This window comes from Mytilus californianus, unplaced genomic scaffold (genome assembly GCF_021869535.1).
Source record: "Mytilus californianus isolate M0D057914Y unplaced genomic scaffold, xbMytCali1.0.p SCAF_13, whole genome shotgun sequence".
Lineage (NCBI taxonomy): Eukaryota > Metazoa > Mollusca > Bivalvia > Mytilida > Mytilidae > Mytilus > Mytilus californianus.
Window position 1 is genome coordinate 9,181,258 of NW_026262615.1, and position 21,638 is coordinate 9,202,895.

The 21,638-nt window shown below is 32.7% G+C and overlaps 2 protein-coding genes and 1 long non-coding RNA gene across 8 annotated transcripts in view; 1 reads left to right on the forward strand and 2 right to left on the reverse strand.

Moving 5' to 3' along the window:
* LOC127723129 (MFS-type transporter SLC18B1-like) overlaps window positions 1–21,638 on the reverse strand; it is a 159,758-nt gene that overhangs the window by 22,970 nt on the left and 115,150 nt on the right. The gene's annotated exons all lie outside the window — the stretch shown is intronic.
* The window catches only part of LOC127723130 (MFS-type transporter SLC18B1-like), a 102,541-nt gene that overhangs the window by 22,536 nt on the left and 58,367 nt on the right, over window positions 1–21,638 (reverse strand). The window contains exons 1-5 of one of the 6 annotated variants that reach the window (XM_052229628.1): window positions 15,501–15,632; window positions 14,275–14,916; window positions 4,233–4,328; window positions 2,580–2,653; window positions 1,099–1,255 (exon numbers count right to left, since the gene is read on the reverse strand). The exons of 1 other annotated variant lie outside the window; for it this stretch is intronic. In XM_052229628.1, the coding sequence (XP_052085588.1) occupies window positions 1,099–1,255; window positions 2,580–2,653; window positions 4,233–4,328; window positions 14,275–14,883 (936 nt within the window). In that variant the 5' untranslated portion in view covers window positions 14,884–14,916; window positions 15,501–15,632. Of the gene's footprint in view, window positions 1–1,098; window positions 1,256–2,579; window positions 2,654–4,232; window positions 4,329–14,274; window positions 14,917–15,500; window positions 15,633–21,638 lie in introns of those variants that run through there. 4 more of the 6 variants (XM_052229627.1, XM_052229631.1, XM_052229632.1 and 1 more) reach the window with 4 other exon arrangements.
* Window positions 15,099–20,891, forward strand: LOC127723133 (uncharacterized). Its single transcript, XR_007991894.1, has 4 exons — window positions 15,099–15,408; window positions 16,053–16,237; window positions 20,011–20,137; window positions 20,680–20,891. It is a non-coding gene; the product is annotated as an uncharacterized LOC127723133 (long non-coding RNA).

The following is a 21,638-nucleotide window of genomic DNA, read 5'->3' on the forward strand; positions in this document are numbered from 1 at the left end:
GTTTCTGATCAAATAAATGAGAAGAAATTTGAGATATATATATATATATATATATATATATATATATATATATATATATATATATATATATATATATATATATATTAAATACTAGTAGACAATAACCTAACATGAATAAAAGTTGTCTCCCCTTTTCAAGATTATATGGAAGAGAGTTGGAAAGGTCTCTGGACTAACTATATTTTATACAACCTTGACCTCTGACAGAGGTTATCAAGTTCTAAACTGTATGTAACAAAAAATAGATCGCAATGGATGGCTGTTTTGTCAACGTATATTTGTTTTACCTAACAGAGGTTCCCCTTGAATGTTTTATTATAAACAATGCCATAATATCTGTTCCTGTTGAACAAATATTCTATCATCTTTATTCTGTCAGGAAAAATACTTTAATATTCGTTCCAGTGGAAGTAATATTACAGAATATTTCTTCCAATTGGAACTTATATTATGAAGAAACTTCTTGTTCATGAAAATTAACATTAAGTGGCAAAATAAACGCATATTTAGGACAAAACGCATGAAACAGTGATAGGAATATATACCCTCCTTCGTACATATATGACTGACAACCTTATACAGATTGTTAACATGCTATTTTACAAGGTAATAGTGGAAGCAGTAAATACACATTTCCAAGTCTTTGTTTTGACCCATTCGAACCTACCACCTACCACACTTAAGGAGAACATGTAAACATGAGACTACCAGGTGGGTAGAAAAATAATAGAATCTGTCATACAAAGTTGTAAAATCTACAAACATTTTGACATTTTGTTGACAGTATAAAGTCTATGTTTTCCTTGAAAGCCTCAATCAAATGAGATATAAACTGTATAAACTGCATTGTAATACAAGAAACAACACTTTGGGAAACTTTATTTCATTCAGAAACATTATGAAATTTTAGATATTATTGATGTTATTTATCTAATTTTAACAGTTAATGGTTCATTTCACTATGATTTCACTATCATTAAAATAAGTAAACGGATCATTTAGAACCACTTTTCCATATGTACAGTACCCGATATGTAAGAAAAAAACAAAGTGTCAAATAAGACTGTTTGTACTTACACAAACAGTAGCAACTGAGTCTGGGAATTCTTTGGCAACGAGAGCAAAGCTTGCTGTCTGTAGACCACAACAACCTATAGCTAGGATGATTATCAGTAAGAAACAATAGATAATGAAGGTAATGTTGTCACTGCTTGTGTCTATGTAGGTTAGAAACCTGTGAAAAAGAAAATGTCTATGTAGGTTAGAATCCTATGAAAAAGAAATTGTCTATGTAGGTTAGAATCCTGTGAAAAAGAAAATGTCTATGTAGGTTAGAATCCTGTGAAAAAGAAAATGTCTATGCAGGTTAGAATCCTGTGAAAAAGAAAATGTCTAAGAAGTTAGAATCCTGTGAAAAAAGAAAATGTTTATGTAGGTTAAAATCCTGTGAAAAAGAAAATGTATAAGTAGGTTAGAATCCTGTGAAAAAGAAAATAAGGTAATGTTCTCACTGCTTGTGTCTATGTAGGTTAGAATCCTGTGAAAAAGAAAATGAAAAATATACAGAATACCTCATTACATGCAAGAGTGCACTCACTTCAAAGTCTCGCCCGATCGAGTTACTTAGTGAGATTAAACTTATAATGACTGTAAATCTGATGAAATCACGAAAACTTATTATAGATAGGTTTTGAATGACGTAATCTGAGTTTGAGTTATTGCCCTTGGCCGCCATTTTGGCGGAAAGAATAAATGGTTAATTTTCCTATTTGACCAAATTGAAACATGTGGTCCAAACAAGTCTGAATAAGATCCTAACTAGATGGTAGTGATGAATTAAGCAAGGCTAAAGGAAGTTAAAATTGTTTAGAAAAACACTTTTTCTAAATTCTAGCGGTCAGTATAACAAGTTTACTTTGACTGATTTTTGAAGGAATTTTCTGAGACCTCCAGCATGGCGATAAAAAGGAGGTACCCTAACTCTTGATCAAATTGTGTCAATCAAAACCTACCATGAAGAAAATGGAGTAAACGTTAGTTTAACGAGGTCAAAAGGATTTTTTATACCGAATATAGTTTACCTTTATCTTATATTATATAAGGTATCAATATATTGTCAATGTGCACAGAATAACCTTTTGACGCATAAGATAATTGAGACAAATTAATTTTTACCTGAAGAAAAGAGAATCTATCGGCCCCTTAATAATTGCATATTACTAAAATGGACCTATTTGTAAAAAGTGATGACATATCAATATTAAACAAAACCCTGTGGTCATATTTTCACGAATTGAAATTTAAAGTGTAAAATGAATGTTTTTCATCGTTTTATTTCTATTACATGAATAGTCTTTTTTCTTCTTAAATAAAAAATAATTTAATTGGTTGCATCTCACAAAGAACTGCTTCATATATCCTAACAATCAACAACCACTTTTAACATGTTTAATTAGGAAAATTTGCATACAAGTGTAAATACAGCTTTTATCCTCAACTTGTATATTGCTGTACATGAACGTTAACCCCATCAATGGCAACTGTACCATGTGACTTACCCAAATGATACTGTACAGCCTGCTGCTATAAATAGACCGCCAATGTACATGAACTTCAACCCCATCAATGGCATCTAGAATGTATATAAAATATAAAGAGACAAAAAAGTAAACATACCATCTTAATGTTTATATATTGCAGAAGCTGATTTTCCTGGCAAAATCAAAATATTATAATTATATTAATACAATTTTCTAGTTTATCTCTTATGTCGTTGTCTTTGTCTAAAGCTTGTAACTTAAGTTGTTTGCCAAAAAAAAATTGAATCCCTAACTATCTACCCAACCCTACAAGGTATGGGTAGGCAACATCAAACAAAGAATTTGTTAACCGTGGCCTAAGACAGCAACAGTGACTTTAAAGAACACCAAATCCCCAAAAATGACAAAAATTTAATGGAACATAAGATGTGACAACAATAAACATGATTAACAATGTGACTGATTCGAGACTGAGGGACACAATTAAACATCAGGCAGGACTCAGATATTTGTTTAGATCAAGAGGAAAGGGGGAGAGGAATGTAGAGCCTGAAATAAATGGTAAAGTCACTTGTCTATTGTTGAAGTCCTAAAGTTTTTTCTCCAGATGTACCTGTTTTTTTGTGTTATTGGTATCACCTTTTATGTATACACAGAGGTACAAATATCTAAACAAATCTGTAGTATCATTAAAACGATGATAACATATTTCATACAACACATAATGAAAAATGCTGATTTTAAGAGAGGAATGTAATCCTTTTGTAAGACTTTTAATATAATATATTATAACGACTGATTTAACAATTATAGATGATTTTTTGTTATGATTATTTTTTTCAACTTTGCCATATGAGGGGAGATAACTCAGATATTTTAACTTTAATATATATAGTTTATAAAGGCCTGTGTTGTAAATTTAATTGTGGTAAGGAACAAGTTCGTTGACCCCATTTTTTTTCATTTCTGAAAGCACATATATCATGTATGTAAGATATCAGTATCTTCTAAACTTTTATTTCAAAATTCTGTTGTTTATTTTTATCACATTTTAAAAAAATCGTAATCTTTATAAACTCTGACAATTTTGCACTACCTGTAGCTTGATAAAATCCTAATTACCCATATACTTTTTGTAACATTTTTGAAAAAAATATGATATAAAAACTAAATTTTGGCAAATTATTAAAGAATTCTATCAATTTTAATTGAGGCCCCCCATCTTCCTTAAACTATATTCTATTAGGCAAGATTATCATATTATTTGTTGACCTTTTTTACCTCAAGAAGTTTGTACAGTGATGTTTGTTGATGGGTTGATATATTAGTAATGTGACTAAACCACATTTTCTATATTCTATATAATCTACAGACAATTGTTTATTGTTAAAGATTGCATGTTACTTAAGGTCTCTAGTTGCAGATCATAGATTTTGAAAAAAAAGGGTGGGAAAGGGGTGAGGCCTAGAAAGCCAACGTTTGGAGTAATATAAGTAAAAGGTCTATGCTTTTATCATATATATATATATACATGTATATAATGCTCAATTAGGGGGCCCTAGTGCCCTGCACCCCTCCCCCCAAAATCTGCCTCTGAGTTGTCTTTTAATAAATTGTGTTGTTGTTTTGCTACCTAATCAATAAAAAGCATCTCCTTAAATATCAACTTACCAATTTACCAGATACAGGTGATATTAAAAACTGTGTTAAAGCAAAAATTCCAAATATCCATCCAGACACGGAATCACTGACATTCTTGGATGCAGCCTAAAATTAAAACAAAACCCACAAAAATCTAAATGTATACAAAAATAAATGAATTAATTAATTGTATTCTCTTTACCCTTCCTGAGCTTCTGACATCACCTCCCCATACCACCAACCTCCTACCAGCCCCACCCCTATCCCTCCCTTGGCCCTCCTTCCCACTGTTTTTCAGTGGGGTTCGTGTTGCTCAGTCCTTAGTTATCTATGTTGAGTTTCAATATCTCTTTGGTATCTTTTGCTTCTCTTCTCTAACTGCAAAGAGTGATGCTATTTGTATGCCGATTGTAAACATACAATTAAAGACATAAAGAAATAGTTTTCCTGACAACAGGCAAAAATAGAAAATAAATACTACCGCTGACTTAGGGCAATGCTGTCGGTTTGAATGAATAAATCATGTTTTCTACCTGTGGGCAATGTTGGGTGTTATAACATTGGTACAGTACAAACAAGTTGATTTCATTGTTTTGTTAACAGTTATTGATCAGTGAACCATTGTAAAACTAAGTGATGGTTGATTGCTTTCTCTGATTCACTGCATAATTTCATGGAATACTATCAAAGAAATCTACAGAAACATCAGATTAAAATTATATAGTTCTGATTTCTATTGCTATTTGCTCAAAGTCCAGTGGCAAATATTTGAAGCATGATCCGCTGTTTGATACTCATATGTCAGCTATATGAGAATCACCTCATTGATATCTGAGTCATTGATATCAGTCATGATTTCCAAGGTTATATCAAACCCCTGAATCTGTATGGTGTCACATCATTGAAAGCTGAGTCATTGATATCAGTCATGATTTCCAAGCCTATATCAAACCCCTGAATCTTTATGGTGTCACATCATTCATATCTCAGTCACTGATATCAGTCATGATTTCCAAGGTTTTATCAAACCCTTAATTTGTATGGTGTCACATCATTGATATCTGAGTCATGATATAAGTCATTATTTCCAAGGCTTTATCAAACCCCTGAATTTGTATGGTGTCATATCATTGATAGCTGTGTCATTGATATCAGTCATAATTTCCAATGCTATATCAAACCCCTGACTATGTATGGTGTCATATCATTGATAGCTGAGTCATTGATATCAGTCATAATTTCCAAGGCTTTATCAAACCCCTGTATCTGTATGGCGTCATATATCATTGATAGCTGAGTCATTGATATCAGTCATGATTGCCAATGCTATATCAAACCCCTAAATCTGTATGATGTCATATCATTGATAGCTGAGTCATTGTTATCAGTCATAATTTCTAAGGCTATATCAAACCCCTGAATCTGTATGGTGTCATGTCATTGATAGTTGAGTCATTGATATCAGTCACGATTTCGAAGGCTTTATCAAATCCCTGAATCTGTATGGTGTCGTATCATTGATGACTGAGTCATTAATATCAGTCATGATTCCCATGGCTTTATCAAACCCCTGAATCTGTATGGTGTCATACCATTGATAGCTGAGTCATTGATATCAGTCATGATTGCCAAGGCTATATCAAACCCCTGAATCTGTATGGTGTCATATCATTGATAGCTGAGTCATTGATATCAGTCATGATTTCCAAGGCTATATCAAACCCCTGAATCTGTATGGTGTCATATCATTGATAGCTGAGTCATTGATATCAGTCATAATTTCCAATGCTATATCAAACCCCTGACTCTGTATGATGTCATATCATTGATAGCTGAGTCATTGATATCAGTCATGATTGCCAAGGCTATATCAAACCCCTGACTCTGTATGGTATCATATATCATTGATAGCTGAGTCATTGATATCAGTCATGATTTCCAAGGCTATATCAAACCCCTGAATTTGTATGGTGTCATATCATTGATAGCTGAGTCATTGATATCAGTCACGATTTCGAAGGCTTTAATTTATCGAACCCCTGAATCTGTATGGTGTCACCTCCAGTCAGGGACACTACTTGTACAAGTTATTTTTATATACTTGAAGAGGTAAATATTAATATACTTATATAAGTAAATTTGTAAGATACTAAGTATACAAGTGTATTTTATTTACTTGTATAGGTAAATTACTAGTATTTTATTGGCTGAGTTATGTCCCTTAAGACATTCAGATTTTTTACTTACAGAAGTAAAAAAGTCATACTTTCTTCTTTTCTTGAATTTCTCAGGACTTTTTTGCTCTAATAGAATTTTTGATTGTCTGTCCTTTGCAGATGTCATCACTAATCATTTAAGTGTAATTTCATGGACAATGAAAATCTCATTTGTCTGTTATCTTCAGAACCAAAATTTCGTTTATCTGTTATCTTCAGAACACTGCTCATTCACAAGCCCCCAAGGTGCAATTTTTGAAGGCCTTGCGCAATTATTGATCTGTGGATCTTAGGATCTGTGCGCAATGTGCTTCTTTGTTGAATTAAGGAGATGAAATTAAAAAAAAAAAAGCTAACCAATGAAAAATTGTTAAAGGCATGTTTTTACATCTCAAACCTTGAGAATTTTAGGGAGTGTAAAAAAAAAGTTACTTATGAAAGTAAATTTTTTAGAAAATTAAGAGGAGAATATTAAAATTTTATCAGAAAAATTAACATAACAAAATTTACTTATATAAGTATATTATTATTTACTTCTTGGAGTAAATAAAGATGACTTGTACAAGTAGTACCCCTGACTGACCTCATTGGTATCAGTCATGAGTGCCAAGCTTTATCAAATCCCGAATCTGTATAATGTGTTAAATCATTGATATCTGAGTCACCAGTTCATATAAAGTTTTATCAAACCTCTTATCTATTTTACATCATGTTTTGACTCACGCAAAACATATCTACTTGAGGCATGTAATGAAGTGTATATGATATGGCTTTTTCAATATCCAACACGATAAAACATATCAACCCTGAGCCTGCTCAAACAATATGATCCCTCAAGCAGAGCTCTTGGAATTAATTAGGTTAACAATTAAATCTAAATTATTTGATGTTGCCTAACTACCCATCTAAAAAGCAGCCTACCCAAGAAAAAAATATGACACAAATCATTTCAAAGTGTTTTAAAAGTTTGGCTCTAAGGTTGTTTTCTTGTATCAAACATGTAACTCCCAAGTCAGGAGCCTCTAGCCTTTGTTAGTCTTGTATTATTTTTAGTTTTAGTTTCTTGTGTACAATTTGGAGTTTAGTATGGCGTTCATTATCACTGAACTAGTATATATATTTGTTTAGGGGCCAGCTGAAGGACGCCTCCGGGTGCGGGAATTTCTCGCTGCATTGAAGACCTGTTGGTGACCTTCTGGTGTTGTCTGTTCTATGGTCGGGTTGTTGTCTCTTTGACACATTCCCCATTTCCATTCTCAATTTCAACTTGTGTTGTTGGCCAAATAAAATAATAAAATACATACCTACCTGTCCAAATCTTCAAGTCCTGGGTAGGCAACATCAAACAATGAATTGTTTAAGGTCGGCCTTTAATCATGTTAAGTATCGTGGGTTGATATGGTTGTGATCGTGAATAAGCCGTATGCTATTTTCTATCAAATTGACTTCAAAAGTAAAACATTATATAAGTGAGAATCTAAAAAAAATATGAACATTTTTATCCACTTTCTAATGCAATCATCCATTCATAAACACTAAAATAAAGAACAAAAACCGCAAGAATTACATTTTGTATACTGTTTGAAAATGACAGACTTATTTGGGTCTATTCATGTTTTATAAAACAGTTATGTGAACACTTTATTGGAATTTATGATGTTTGTGGACAAAGAATGTTAGCTATGACCATAAAAGATTTTCTTGTGAATTTACAAGGACCTGTTAGGAATTCCAATAATAATGATCTGATTACAAATTTGTTTCTTAAATTGTTTTGTTATTGGGTTGCTGATACATTGATAATAAGATTGAGAATGGAAATGGGGAATATGTCAAAGAGACAACAACCCGACCAAAGAGCAGAAAACAGCCGCCAAGGGGTCTTCAACACAGCGAGAAAATTCCGCAACCGGAGGCGGGCTTCAGCCGGTCCCTAAATAAAAATGTGTACTAGTTCAGTGAAAATGGACGTCATACTAACCTCCAAAACATATAAATGAACTAAAATTAAAAAACCATACAAGACTAACAAAGGTCAGAGGCTCCTGACTTGTGACAGTAGTAAAAATGCTGCAGGGTTAAACATGTTTCTTGAGATCTCAACCCTCCCCGATACCTCTAGCCAATGTAGAATAAACAAACACACAACAATACGCACTGTAAAACGCAATTTAAAAGACGTCCGAGTCCGATGTCAGAATAGGTAACAAAAGAAACTAAGCAAAATGAAAATGATGCATAAATTAACAAAGGACTTCTAGCAGTAAGTGACTTGCTAGCTCTAGACTTCAATTAAACTGATTGAAAGATTATGTCTCCATCATATGAAAATCAAACACAATCCCTCCCGTTAGGGGTTTAGTATCATACCATCATAAAATATATGAGAAGAAAATAACCCTTATCATGCCAACAACTGGTTTTAGAACAAATGTGTTTATTTCCGATGCAAAGATACTAACGATGTTTACCAGACAGCCATCCCAGTCAACAGACTAACGGTGGGCCAACGTTGGCAAATTGCCGGTCCGTTGGGCGTACGTTGGTGTTGGCTGCACATCATTGGTCCAACGTTGGCCCGCTGTTGTAAATTCATACTATAATCTCATGTTAGTAGCAAACACCATTTGTTGTTGTTTGCATCAAAATTTTGAACTAATGTTGGCCCAATGATGGGCCGATGTTGGATACAACAGTTCAATAAATCCGATCTTTGCGACGAATTTTGTTCACTTTATTCATTTTCAAGTTCACTTTTTTATCCATACAAAAGTTTAGTGGAATGGCATATTGTACTTTTGACAAAAAAAAAAAAAAAAACTGACCATGCTTTGCATACTTATATGTTTGCCCAAAGTTGAAACTATCAGACTCTACTTGATACCAACATCGGGCCAACATAGGGCCGATATGAAATTTGTTAAATAAAAATTGATTTTGAAATATTTTTCTCTTTATTTCTCTTGGGAAGGCGGATACTTTCGATTGTTGCATGTTTTATGAAAAGTGAATGTTATACCGAATATGATCATTGACTGAAATCAGATTTACTACTCTATGTTGGGCCATTACTGGACCAACATTGATCCTATCTATTATTATTATCATTAATTATTATAACTTTTTTCATTCAACATTGTGAAACATAATCAGCAATTATATACAGAGTGATATTTCAAAAAGCCATTCTGTTAATCAAGCACATTCTGATAAGTTTGACCACATATAAGACAAATTTCAAAGATAGTTGCTATGTTAATTTAGTTTATAGGAAATCTGAATGTAATGGGATGGTCACTTTTGAGGTTATTTCCTGTCATGTATTTGTAAGAAAGCAGTGATAACGTAGAAAACAAGAGGAATAAATACGTCATCTGAAGTTCAAAGAGAAAAAAACATGTAAGTTGTAACTTTAAAAATTATGATATATAGATATGATTATGGATGACAAATACAATATGGTTTTTTTACCTGAGGAATGTAGTTCACAAATAAAACATATAATTTCTATCATTTTATAGTGTTGATCTTGAAGTTTACGGTTCGGGCGAAATATTTTCTAGATCTTGTTTAAATCATTTTTAATCTTAAATAAGCATGAAATATTTGCCACTGAACATTAGTTTAATCAAACAAATTGTATATTACCGATATTTTAATATATTATTTCTGAAATCTTTGTTAAATATGACGATTGCATTTATTATCACTATTAATGGAAAAGTCTGTCTTAGGATGTACCTTGTTCCGTAATGTTTCAGAAATGTTGTTTAATGAATTCTACTTCATAGAGATATAAAATGATTCGTTAGTTTTATCATTTCTTTTCATTTCTAAATCGCAAAATATGTACGATATATTTGTGAAACATGATCATATACACATGTACATGTGTAAAGTGTGTTTGAGATATTAAATAGTGTATTCATTTCTTAAATTTTTTAAATTCAGTGCAAGAATTTGTCATTTATATATATAGACGGACTCGACTTTTTGTCTTCGGCAAAACTTTAGCAAAACAAAATCGGTATTTGAATAGTTTGTAGGAGTAAATATCACAAAAAGCTGACGCTTCTTCCTTAAATTATATGTATGCCTTGTTATAAACAGTAGGAAATCATGAAAAAGTGAACTGCATCAACATGATCAAAAGTTATATATAATACAAAATGAAACGGCATGTATGTGTGATAATTATATTTAAATCATCCAATTAATTGTAATAACCGACATAGAAATCTAAGGAAAAGAGCCATCAAGAAAGTTTTTTATTGAAATATCAAAAAATAGGGGAAAAAGAATGTTAAAAAAAAATATACCACACTTTAGGATATTTCTAAAAGGAAGTCCATAAAAATTGGAAGACAGATTCGTGTATAAATTATTTGAAGTATATTTCCTTTTTAATATTCAACTTTACATTCTAATATAAATTTATAGGTCAGGTATTTGAGTACTACAGAAGACAAATTAAATTAGAGTGCAAAAGAAATAGTAGGAATCATTGACAATATTCTGGCTAGAAAATGCATGGAAATGGAGATGGGACAAAATGCATTCTACCATTTGATAGCCGAGAATGAATTACTAAGTATGTAACATAATAGCCATCCTTTATGCTACATACATAAAATGTTTAATATTACCGTTAATGCTAGTGTATTTAGATTTGACTTTGTATTTTTTAAACTAGAATTATTATTTAGTTAGAACGTTTTTTGACATAATTCTGTTTCCTGTATCCATATCTACCCTCAATTTTCCTGCTAAACCTAGCAAGCACGGTAAAGTCTTACCATTATGGTAAACCATGCATAATGCCTATTGCCTTGCCTTGTATAGTTTAGGTAAAATATTAAAAAAGAGTCTTTTCTCTACCCATTTGCCATATTTTGTTGTTCCAGGACACCGGAAACAATGTATTTTTTGGTCTTTTTGGTTTTTTTTAGGAGGATTTAATATATTCTTAAGAAGTATACATTGAGTACTCATTTATTCATTACTTTATTACAGGGGCAGTGAAATAATTTTTATGAAGATATGCTATACTGGATAAAGGATAAACATTCAGAAATAGTGACAAAACAAAGTGTAGCAGAAAACAAAAGGAACACTCTCCTGAATTAAAAACATGTCATAATACAGAACTAGGAAAATAGCTGTATGAAATGAATTATCATTGCCTTCATACAAATGTGATGAATGAATTATCATGAATAGACTTTATCATTTTCATTCTAGATCTGATTTTAGCAATGTATAGATACAAAAAAAAATAAACTTTTAATACTTTGCTGGTTATCTAGCTAATAATAGATTATATATATTCATACCTTTGTATATATATAATTTATTATTAGCTAGATAACCAGTTAAGTATTAAAAGTTTAATACTTCGCCATGGCAGTCAGCAGGGTTTAAGAACATCCGTTGTTCGACCGGCTAGTCAAATGCGTTTTGTTAAAATATACTTTTTCCACTTTCTTGGTCTTTTGGAAAATGTTGTTTGTGCTGTATTTAGACCCCTCTACCAAGAAATTTGTTTTGCATGCACACGTATAAAAATTGTGGTTTTTATCCAACGCAATCATAGGTTTGAACGATGTTTTCAATTTAGACTTGTTTATATTTTTTTCGTTTGAGCTTGTTTTATATTTTCCTTCGGGTTTATATGATCCGTTCATCCTATGTCGACTCTTTCAAATTTCAAGAGTCTATCCCAAATTGAGGTAAATTATATGACCTTCCAAATACCGTTTCTATTCCTAACATCACTGAAGAGACATTAATAGTCGAAATCCGGATATGGTGTACAAATATTTGCACCTCATGTTTGCGGTATACGATCTTTTCTGCTAGTTTATTGTTTTCTGTTTAGTATTAAATTAATAATAAAGATCCGTTTGTTACATCTGGTGATCTGTTTATTTGGCAATCGCCATGGCAGTCAGCAGGGTTTAATAACATCCGTTGTTCGACCTGCTAGTCAAATGCGATTTGTTAATATATACTTTTTCACTTTTTTGGTCTTTTGGAAAATGTTGTTTGTGCTGTATTTAGACACCTCTACCAAGAAATTTGTTTTGCATGCACACGTATAAAAATTGCAGTTTTTATCCAACGCAATCATAGGTTTGAACGTTGTTTTCAATTTAGACTTGTTTGTATTCACACCATTGTATATCATGTATATACATTATTTAAGAAAAATAGGTAACATGGATATGTTGATTGAATTCATTCAAATATGGGTAAAATTCAAAAGTACAATTCCGGAGAGAAATATTGATTGATTGTTGGTTGCTTAAACGTCAAGTGGCAAATATTTTAATCATGTTCAGGAAGATGGAGAGAAAGTGGTAAAATACCAAATTTTCAGGGTAGTATGTAAGAAAAACAATATGCTATAACAACAGTAGATCTGTAAAACGCAATATTTACAATATTTTAAGAAACTAATACTTTCGCAATTTTGAACTGATGTAAAAACCAGGAATTTTTTCAGTTGTTGCTTGGAAAGGATTTTAGCATCCTTCATATGGATTGAAAAGTTTACAAATTGAAACAACGGAGTGCCAACGTTTGTTTAAAGTTTTTATTACTACTTTGGCCCAACGTTTGTTCAACATTGGCTGTATTATTCCATCATTGGGCCAACTTTGGACCTATGTATTGTGTTAAACCTTACAACGTTGTGCCAACGTTTAGCCATCACGTTGGGCCAACATAGGGCCACTTTGCACTTATACATTGGGCCAACGTTGGGTCAATGAATGTAAATATGTGGGCCATTGTTGTGACAACGTACAAATGTTGTCTGGGATGGGAGCTAGATCCAATGATCCTTGAATAAATATTAAATATTATTTTCAAATATTTACTTCATCAAATTGTTACAGATAATTTCATTGCATTACATAATGAATATAAACCAAACTAGATATATGAAAACAACCAAAGATAAAACTTGTCCAAAACTAGACATCATTATAGCCAATCATATCTATAGACCATGTCATGCATGGGATTATGATAAAAACAACACATGATCACTTCTCCATCAAACTTTTTATAATGACCTTCAGTCATGTCAGTTGTTATTATGTACAGTGACCTATAGTTGTTAATTTCTATGTCATTTGGTCTCTGGTTGAGAGTTGTCTCATTGGCAATCATACCACATCTTCTTATTCTTATATTCAGGGTGAAAATGTATTATCTTAACACGGCTGTCCAGAAAATATTTGATGTTGATGCAGATATTTATGGTGTGGTCACAAACAGATTTCTATCACTTTTTTCTTCCTCACCTCTACTGTTTTTAAAATGGTTATGATTTTAAGAATTCTTTAAAAACCTATTTTATTAATTTTTCCTGAGACATTTTAATTATCGAAACATCTACTAGCTGCCAGTTGGATATTGAATATTAAGTTACAATTATATAACGTAATATATATGATCCTCTATATAATATATCAGTGACTGCTGTGGATAGTAAACTTGGAATTGATAGTAAATAGCAAATACAAGTTATTTCTAGTATATTCATGTTCATATATTACAGAAAAAACGTGTAAATAGTTGAATTTAAGAGAAAACAAAAAAATAACGGATTTTGAAAAAAAGGGGGAGGACTACAGAAAATTGTCCTGTCCCCAAGTACCTATGTTTTTTGTAAAATATGTATTAAAAGGTTTGAAAGATGATTTATTTTTCGAGTTGTTCCCCTTTGAACAGATTCAATAACTTGCATCAACGGGGGACCTTGGAAAGCGCTTCTTTTATCTTTTTTAGAGATTCATAGTACAAATGCAACAAAAACACACTTAACAAATGTGAAATAATTATCTTACCTCACTAGGAAAAAATGGTGCTATCAACGACAAACACAGGTAGCTCAGAAAATCGCACAAGGATATACTTATAAGGATCAGTTTATGTCGGCTGCTTAAGGCACGGAATGAAAATGTAGGAGTTGATAATTCTGTAGACTCAATATCACCCTGATCATCACAAGATCCCGGAATTTTTTTTTCCAATCCTTCATCAACAGAGTTAGATGAAATTAACGATGTCTCAACAATGACATTCTGAATTTCTTTTCTTGTTGGGTTCACATTTCTGCCCTCTGTAAATTTGTCCTGACCTTTCACTGGCTCAAAAAAAGTGTTGTCCTGATTTACCACTGGGTCAATAAATTCCTCATTATAACAGTTACTTTGATGAGTTGTTCGCAGTGATTCCCCAGTACTTACTGCACCATAATTCCCTGTCTTTTTACTCCCATTTAATAAACGAGAATCCCTTTCTGATTTTATAGTTTCATCCTCACTGTGTAATACTTTTTTGTTAACTAATACGTTCTGACTTTTTGAGTTGTTTGAAAATTTAATAGAAAAGTCATACTGAACTGAAACATCTTGCTCTTCTCTTTGGCTAACATTTTCTCCATTGTTCTGCATTCTGTCATCTTTCTTTTATTCATTCGTCTTCCACTTAAAACAAAAATAGATAGCTTTATTGTTATAATGATTTGTTTGGAAGGAGTTTAAAGAGTTTGAGGTATAAACTAAATAAGTATATTAAACAATCGCAATAATGAATGCACGAAGATTTGTTTTTAATAGGGAAGTTCGTACGAATAGAAAGTGACGTCACATTGCGCATGCGTATAAAATTGGTGGGCAAGACCCATTCATAAAAATAATTGCCGATAAAACAAACATTTTATCGAGTTCTCTCAACAATTTATCAACATATGCAAATTCCATGTCAGTTGAAGCAAAGCAAAGATATTGCACAAAGTTATTGTACAACACGGGAACTAAAAGTTTGCCAGATCCGTACGCAGTTGCTGAACAATGGACTTCTGACCCTAGCACCCGGCCCGACCTGACCTTTGGCGATATTTACCTTTACTTGATTGACACACCTTCCATCTACACCAAAGACTCAATGAAAGCATACACATCGTTAGTTGCATACAAGTAAGTGTTAAAATATGCATTTGAATTATTATTTCGATTTTTAAACAAGTTTTACATGAAAAAAGAGCTTGAATTTTTTTTTGCAATCTCACCTTCTCAGGTAAACGGGTTTTTATTATGATACGTGGTTAATGCCATATTAGGTCATCTAACCTGATCACAGGTAAACGTATATTCCTACTATGACAATGTCATTCACTGTATAGAAAACTGTGTCATCTTTTTTGAACGTATGTCACTGTGCATATGTAGTGTCATTAAATAAATGCACATAATAACCTGTTTTTGATACACTAAATTTACCTTGAATTTTACATTTCTGTATTGATTGATGATTTAGTTTTGTAGTGATTTATCTATAATTGTAGTGTTTGACTTATTTTGATATATTTGAACTAGAATACATAAATAAAACATTTAAAAAATATCTATAAAATTTAAAAAAAAAATAAAAGATGGTTTAAAAAGGTTTATGTATAAGGCATAGCATTGTACTGAAGGCTAAGTCACTGTGTCACCTGAAGATATTTTGAATAATTTTATATATATACATTTATAAGTATCATACATGCATGTCCATAACCATGATAACTAAATGTTCTTTTTGCTTTATGTTCCTTATACTGATTTGTTCCCTTTTTCAGTTACGTCGTCAGTGGACATGTACAAGTCGTGTTTTCTCACCCAGTGGACAACGACTGTCCATTCATGGTCCTCAAGGCAAAGGTCACACCGCCACAGAGACTAGAGATAAACCACAAGAACCATAGGTGTATTTGGAAAAGAGAAGCGGGACAGTATATTGTGCTCACTGTACCTGTATGGCAGGGTATGTATACTGTTAATTTACTCGATTATGACCCAGAGTTCTATTGTTCTTATATATATATATATATATATATATACAAGTCTAAATTGAAAACAACGTTCAAACCTATGGTTGCGTTGGATAAAAACCGCAATTTTCATACGTGTGCATGCAAAACAAATTTCTTGGTAGAGGGGTCTAAATACAGCACAAACAACATTTTCCAAAAAACCAAAAGAGTGAAAAAGTATATTTTAACAAAACGCATTTGACTAGCAGGTCGAACAACTGATGTTCTTAAACCCTGCTGACTGCCATTAGCGATTGCCAAATAAACGGATCACAAGATGTAACAAAACAGATCTTATTATCAAATTATTACCAAACAAAAAACAATAAACTTGCGGAAAAGATGGTATACCGCAAACATGAGGTGCAAAAATTTGTACACCATATCCGGATTTCGACAATTAATGTCTCTTCAGTGATGTTAGGAATCGAAACGGTATTTGGAAGGCCATATAGTTTACCTCAATTTAGGATAGACTCTTGAATTTTGAAAGAGTCAAAATAGGATGAACGGATCATATAAACCCGAAGGCAAATATAAGACAAGCCCAAACGAAAAAATATAAACAAGTCTAAATTGAAAACAACGTTCAAACCTATGGTTGCGTTGGATAAAAACCGCAATTTTCATACGTGTGCATGCAAAACAAATTTCTTGGTAGAGGGGTCTAAATACAGCAAAAACAACATTTTCCGAAAGACCAAAAGAGTGAAAAAGTATATTTTAACAAAACGCATTTGACTAGCAGGTCGAACAACTGATGTTCTTAAACCCTGCTGACTGCCATTGGTTATTGCCAAATAAACGGATCACAAGATGTAACAAAACAGATCTTATTATCAAATTATTACCAAACAGAAAACAATAAACTTGCGGAAAAGATGGTATACCGCAAACATGAGGTGCAAAAATTTGTACACCATATCCGGATTTCGACAATTAATGTCTCTTCAGTGATGTTAGGAATCGAAACGGTATTTGGAAGGCCATATAATTTACCTCAATTTAGGATAGACTCTTGACTTTTGAAAGAGTCAAAATAGGATGAACGGATCATATAAACCCGAAGGCAAATATAATACAAGCCCAAACGAAAAAATATAAACAAGTCTAAATTGAAAACAACGTTCAAACCTATGGTTGCGTTGGATAAAAACCGCAATTTTCATACGTGTGCATGCAAAATAAATTTCTTGGTAGAGGGGTCTAAATACAGCACAAACAACATTTTCCAAAAGACCAAAAGAGTGAAAAAGTATATTTTAACAAACTCATTTGACTAGCAGGTCGAACAACTGATGTTCTTAAACCCTGCTGACTGCCATTGGCGATTGCCAAATAAACGGATCACAAGATGTAACAAAACAGATCTTATTATCAAATTATTACCAAACAGAAAACAATAAACTTGCGGAAAAGATGGTATACCGCAAACATGAGGTGCAAAAATTTGTACACCATATCCGGATTTCGACAATTAATGTCTCTTCAGTGATGTTAGGAATCGAAACGGTATTTGGAAGGTCATATAATTTACCTCAATTTAGGATAGACTCTTGAATTTTGAAAGAGTCAAAATAGGATGAACGGATCATATAAACCCGAAGGCAAATATAATACAAGCCCAAACGAAAAAATATAAACAAGTCTAAATTGAAAACAACGTTCAAACCTATGGTTGCGTTGGATAAAAACCGCAATTTTCATACGTGTGCATGCAAAACAAATTTCTTGGTAGAGGGGTCTAAATACATATATATATATATAGGTTTGAACGTTGTTTTCAATTTAGACTTATCTATATTTTTTTGTTTGGGCTTGTATTATATTTGCCTTCGGGTTTATATGATCCGTTCATCCTATTTCGACTCTTTAAAATTCAAGAGTCTATCCTAAATTGAGGTAAATTATATGGCCTTCCAAATACCGTTTCGATTCCTAACATCACTGAAGAGACATTAATTGTCGAAATCCGGATATGGTGTACAAAAACCTTTGCACCTTTTGTTTGCGGTATATCATCTTTTCCGCAAGTTTATTGTTTTCTGTTTAGTTTAAATTTAAAATTAAGATCCATTTATTACATCGGTGATCCGTTTATTTGGCAATCGCCATTGGCAGTCAGCAGGGTTTGAGAACATTTGTTGTTCCACCTGCTAGTCAAATGCGTTTTGTTAAGATATACTTTTTCACTTTTTTGGTCTTTTGGAAAATGTTGTTTGTGCTGTATTTTGACCCCTTCACCAAGAAATTTGTTTTGCATGCACACGTATAAAAATTGCGGTTTTTATACAACGCATTCATAGGTTTGAACGTTGTTTTCAATTTAGACTTATTTATATTTTTTCGTTTGGGCTTGTATTATATTTGCCTTCGGGTTTATATGATCCGTTCATCCTATTTCGACTCTTTAAAATTCAAGAGTCTATCCTAAATTGAGGTAAATTATATGGCCTTCCAAATACCGTTTCGATTCCTAACATCAATGAAGAGACATTAATTGTCGAAATCCGGATATGGTGTACAAAAACCTTTGCACCTTTTGTTTGCGGTATATCATCTTTTCCGCAAGTTTATTGTTTTCTGTTTAGTATTAAATTTAAAATTAAGATCCATTTATTACATCGGTGATCCGTTTATTTGGCAATCGCCAATGGCAGTCAGCAGGGTTTAAGAAGATTTGTTGTTCGACCTGTTAGTCAAATGCGTTTTGTTAAGATATACTTTTTCACTTTTTCGGTCTTTTGGAAAATGTTGTTTGTGCTGTATTTAGACCCCTTCACCAAGCAATTTGTTTTGCATGCACACGTATAAAAATTGCGGTTTTTATCCAACGCACTCATACGTTTGAACGTTGTTTTCAATTTAGACTTATTTATATTTTTTCGTTTGGGCTTGTATTATATTTGCCTTCGGGTTTATATGATCCGTTCATCCTATTTCGACTCTTTAAAATTCAAGAGTCTATCCTAAATTGAGGTAAATTATATGGCCTTCCAAATACCGTTTCGATTCCTAACATCACTGAAGAGACATTAATTGTCGAAATCCGGATATGGTGTACAAAAACCTTTGCACCTTTTGTTTGCGGTATATCATCTTTTCCGCAAGTTTACTGTTTTCTGTTTAGTATTAAATTTAAAATTAAGATCCATTTATTACATCGGTGATCCGTTTATTTGGCAATCGCCAATGGCAGTCAGCAGGGTTTAAGAACATTTGTTGTTCGACCTGTTAGTCAAATGCGTTTTGTTAAGATATACTTTTTCACTTTTTTGGTTTTTTGGAAAATGTTGTTTGTGCTGTATTTAGACCCCTTCACCAAGAAATTTGTTTTGCATGCACACGTATAAAAATTGCGGTTTTTATCCAACGCAATCATAGGTTTGAACGTTGTTTTCAATTCAGACTTATTTATATATATATATATATAGACAACAATATATATATGTAATGTGTTTTATATATTGATATGAAATATAAGGAGATGTGGTACAATTGTCAATGAGACAATTCTATCCAGCAGAGTTCAATTGAATTAGATGTAAGCAGATATAGCCAACCATACAGGCTTCAACAATGAGACAAACCCTTATCGCATGGTCGGCTATAAAACGCCTTTTTATGAAAAATATGAAACAATTCAGTTGATGTATTACATTTGGTTTCATTAGCACAGATACATTTTCAAAATGTCATATAACAAAAATTTCTTCATTTACAGGTTAGGGGAAGGATGCAGTCATGTTGGGGCACTACTGTTCAAGGTGGAGATGGCTGTTAAAATTGGAATCACACAAACACGTTCAACCAGTAAAGCTTGTCAGTGGAATAACAGATTTAAAAAAGAGGTATATTTTTACACTTTTATTCAGGTATAAAGTTTTACCTGAATTTGTTATTTTTTACAATATGACTCAGGAATAAAAAGTGCATTAAGTGTTATCCTGTATGCAAATTTATCAGTTTATTAAACGGATAATAAAAATAAATCAAAGATATATGTAAAGTAGGAGACAAATCAATATTTTATATTAGCTAAAAAAAATTCAATATGTCTGTAATTAGAAATGTTTATGTTGAGGAGATTAACAAAAGACAGAAGAATTGCTAATCACACCTGCTAACCACAGATTTAGATGCTTGTAAGCAAAATAATTAATTTTGTATGTTACTATTTAAATGTGTATATATATATATTATATTCAATGTATTGATTTATTTTTATTGTCAGTTACTCCAACTTCTGTCACTGACATATTCCAGCATATAAAGGGTAGACATACAACAGATATTGCAAGGTCCAAACCAACGGGGCAGCACCTCTCCCTCCCCAGGAAGTCTTAAAGAAACTGAATGCTATTGCACCTAATGCTGCCTTTTTTTACCTTAGTTATGACACCAAGTATAGATAATCCACCTGCCTCAAAAACAACTGAAAGGAAGTACCCCTCCATTGCTGTCTACACTTCAACAGACCGATAACAATGACATTAATGACCTTTGTGATTCAACCATAGATTCATATACTCTTTCACAATACAAGGCAAAAAATTGAGAAGTAGCAACTAGAAATCAAGCCATCAGTTCCTTATGGTATCAACAGAGAATGGGTAGAATCACAGCATCAAAAGCTCATGATGTGCTAGCTCGTAAAGCAACAACTCCTGCAGCCAACCTCGTCAAAAGGATAACTAGTTTTTCCACATATGCTCTTTCAAAAAAACAGTCAGTCAAATGGGGCGTAGTCTATGAAGATGAATGTAGACAGGCATACACAAATCACCAACAGAACCACCACCTAGACCTAACGTGTTCTCCGTGTGGTTTCTTTATACACACAAGTCACCAATTCCTAGGAGTCAGCCCTGATGGCATTGTGAACTGCAAGTGCTGTGGCAGAGGTACAATAGAGGTAAAATGTCCTTTTAAACACAAAGATGTGACTGTATCACAAGCTGCAAAAAGTGACAAAAACTTCTGTCTCGACGCAAATTTAACCCTGAAGACCAGCCACAGATATTTTACGCAAGTCCAGATGCAGATGTTCGTCACCAACTGCCAGTATTGTGACTTTGTTGTATATACCAAATGTCGGCCTGAAGCAAGCATGGTAATAGTGCGAGTCCAAATTGATCTAGACTTTTGCCGCAAGTTGATACACAAGTGTGAAAACTTTTTTAAATCATTTGTTATACGTGAACTTCTCGCCAGAGAACTTGAAAATGACAAACAATAATGACAGGGTCGACAACAACAACAATGCTAATGAGAAATCATGGTGTATTTGTTCAGAACCAGGGTGTGGTCGAACGATAACGTGTGATAGTCACCGATGTCCTTATGAATGGT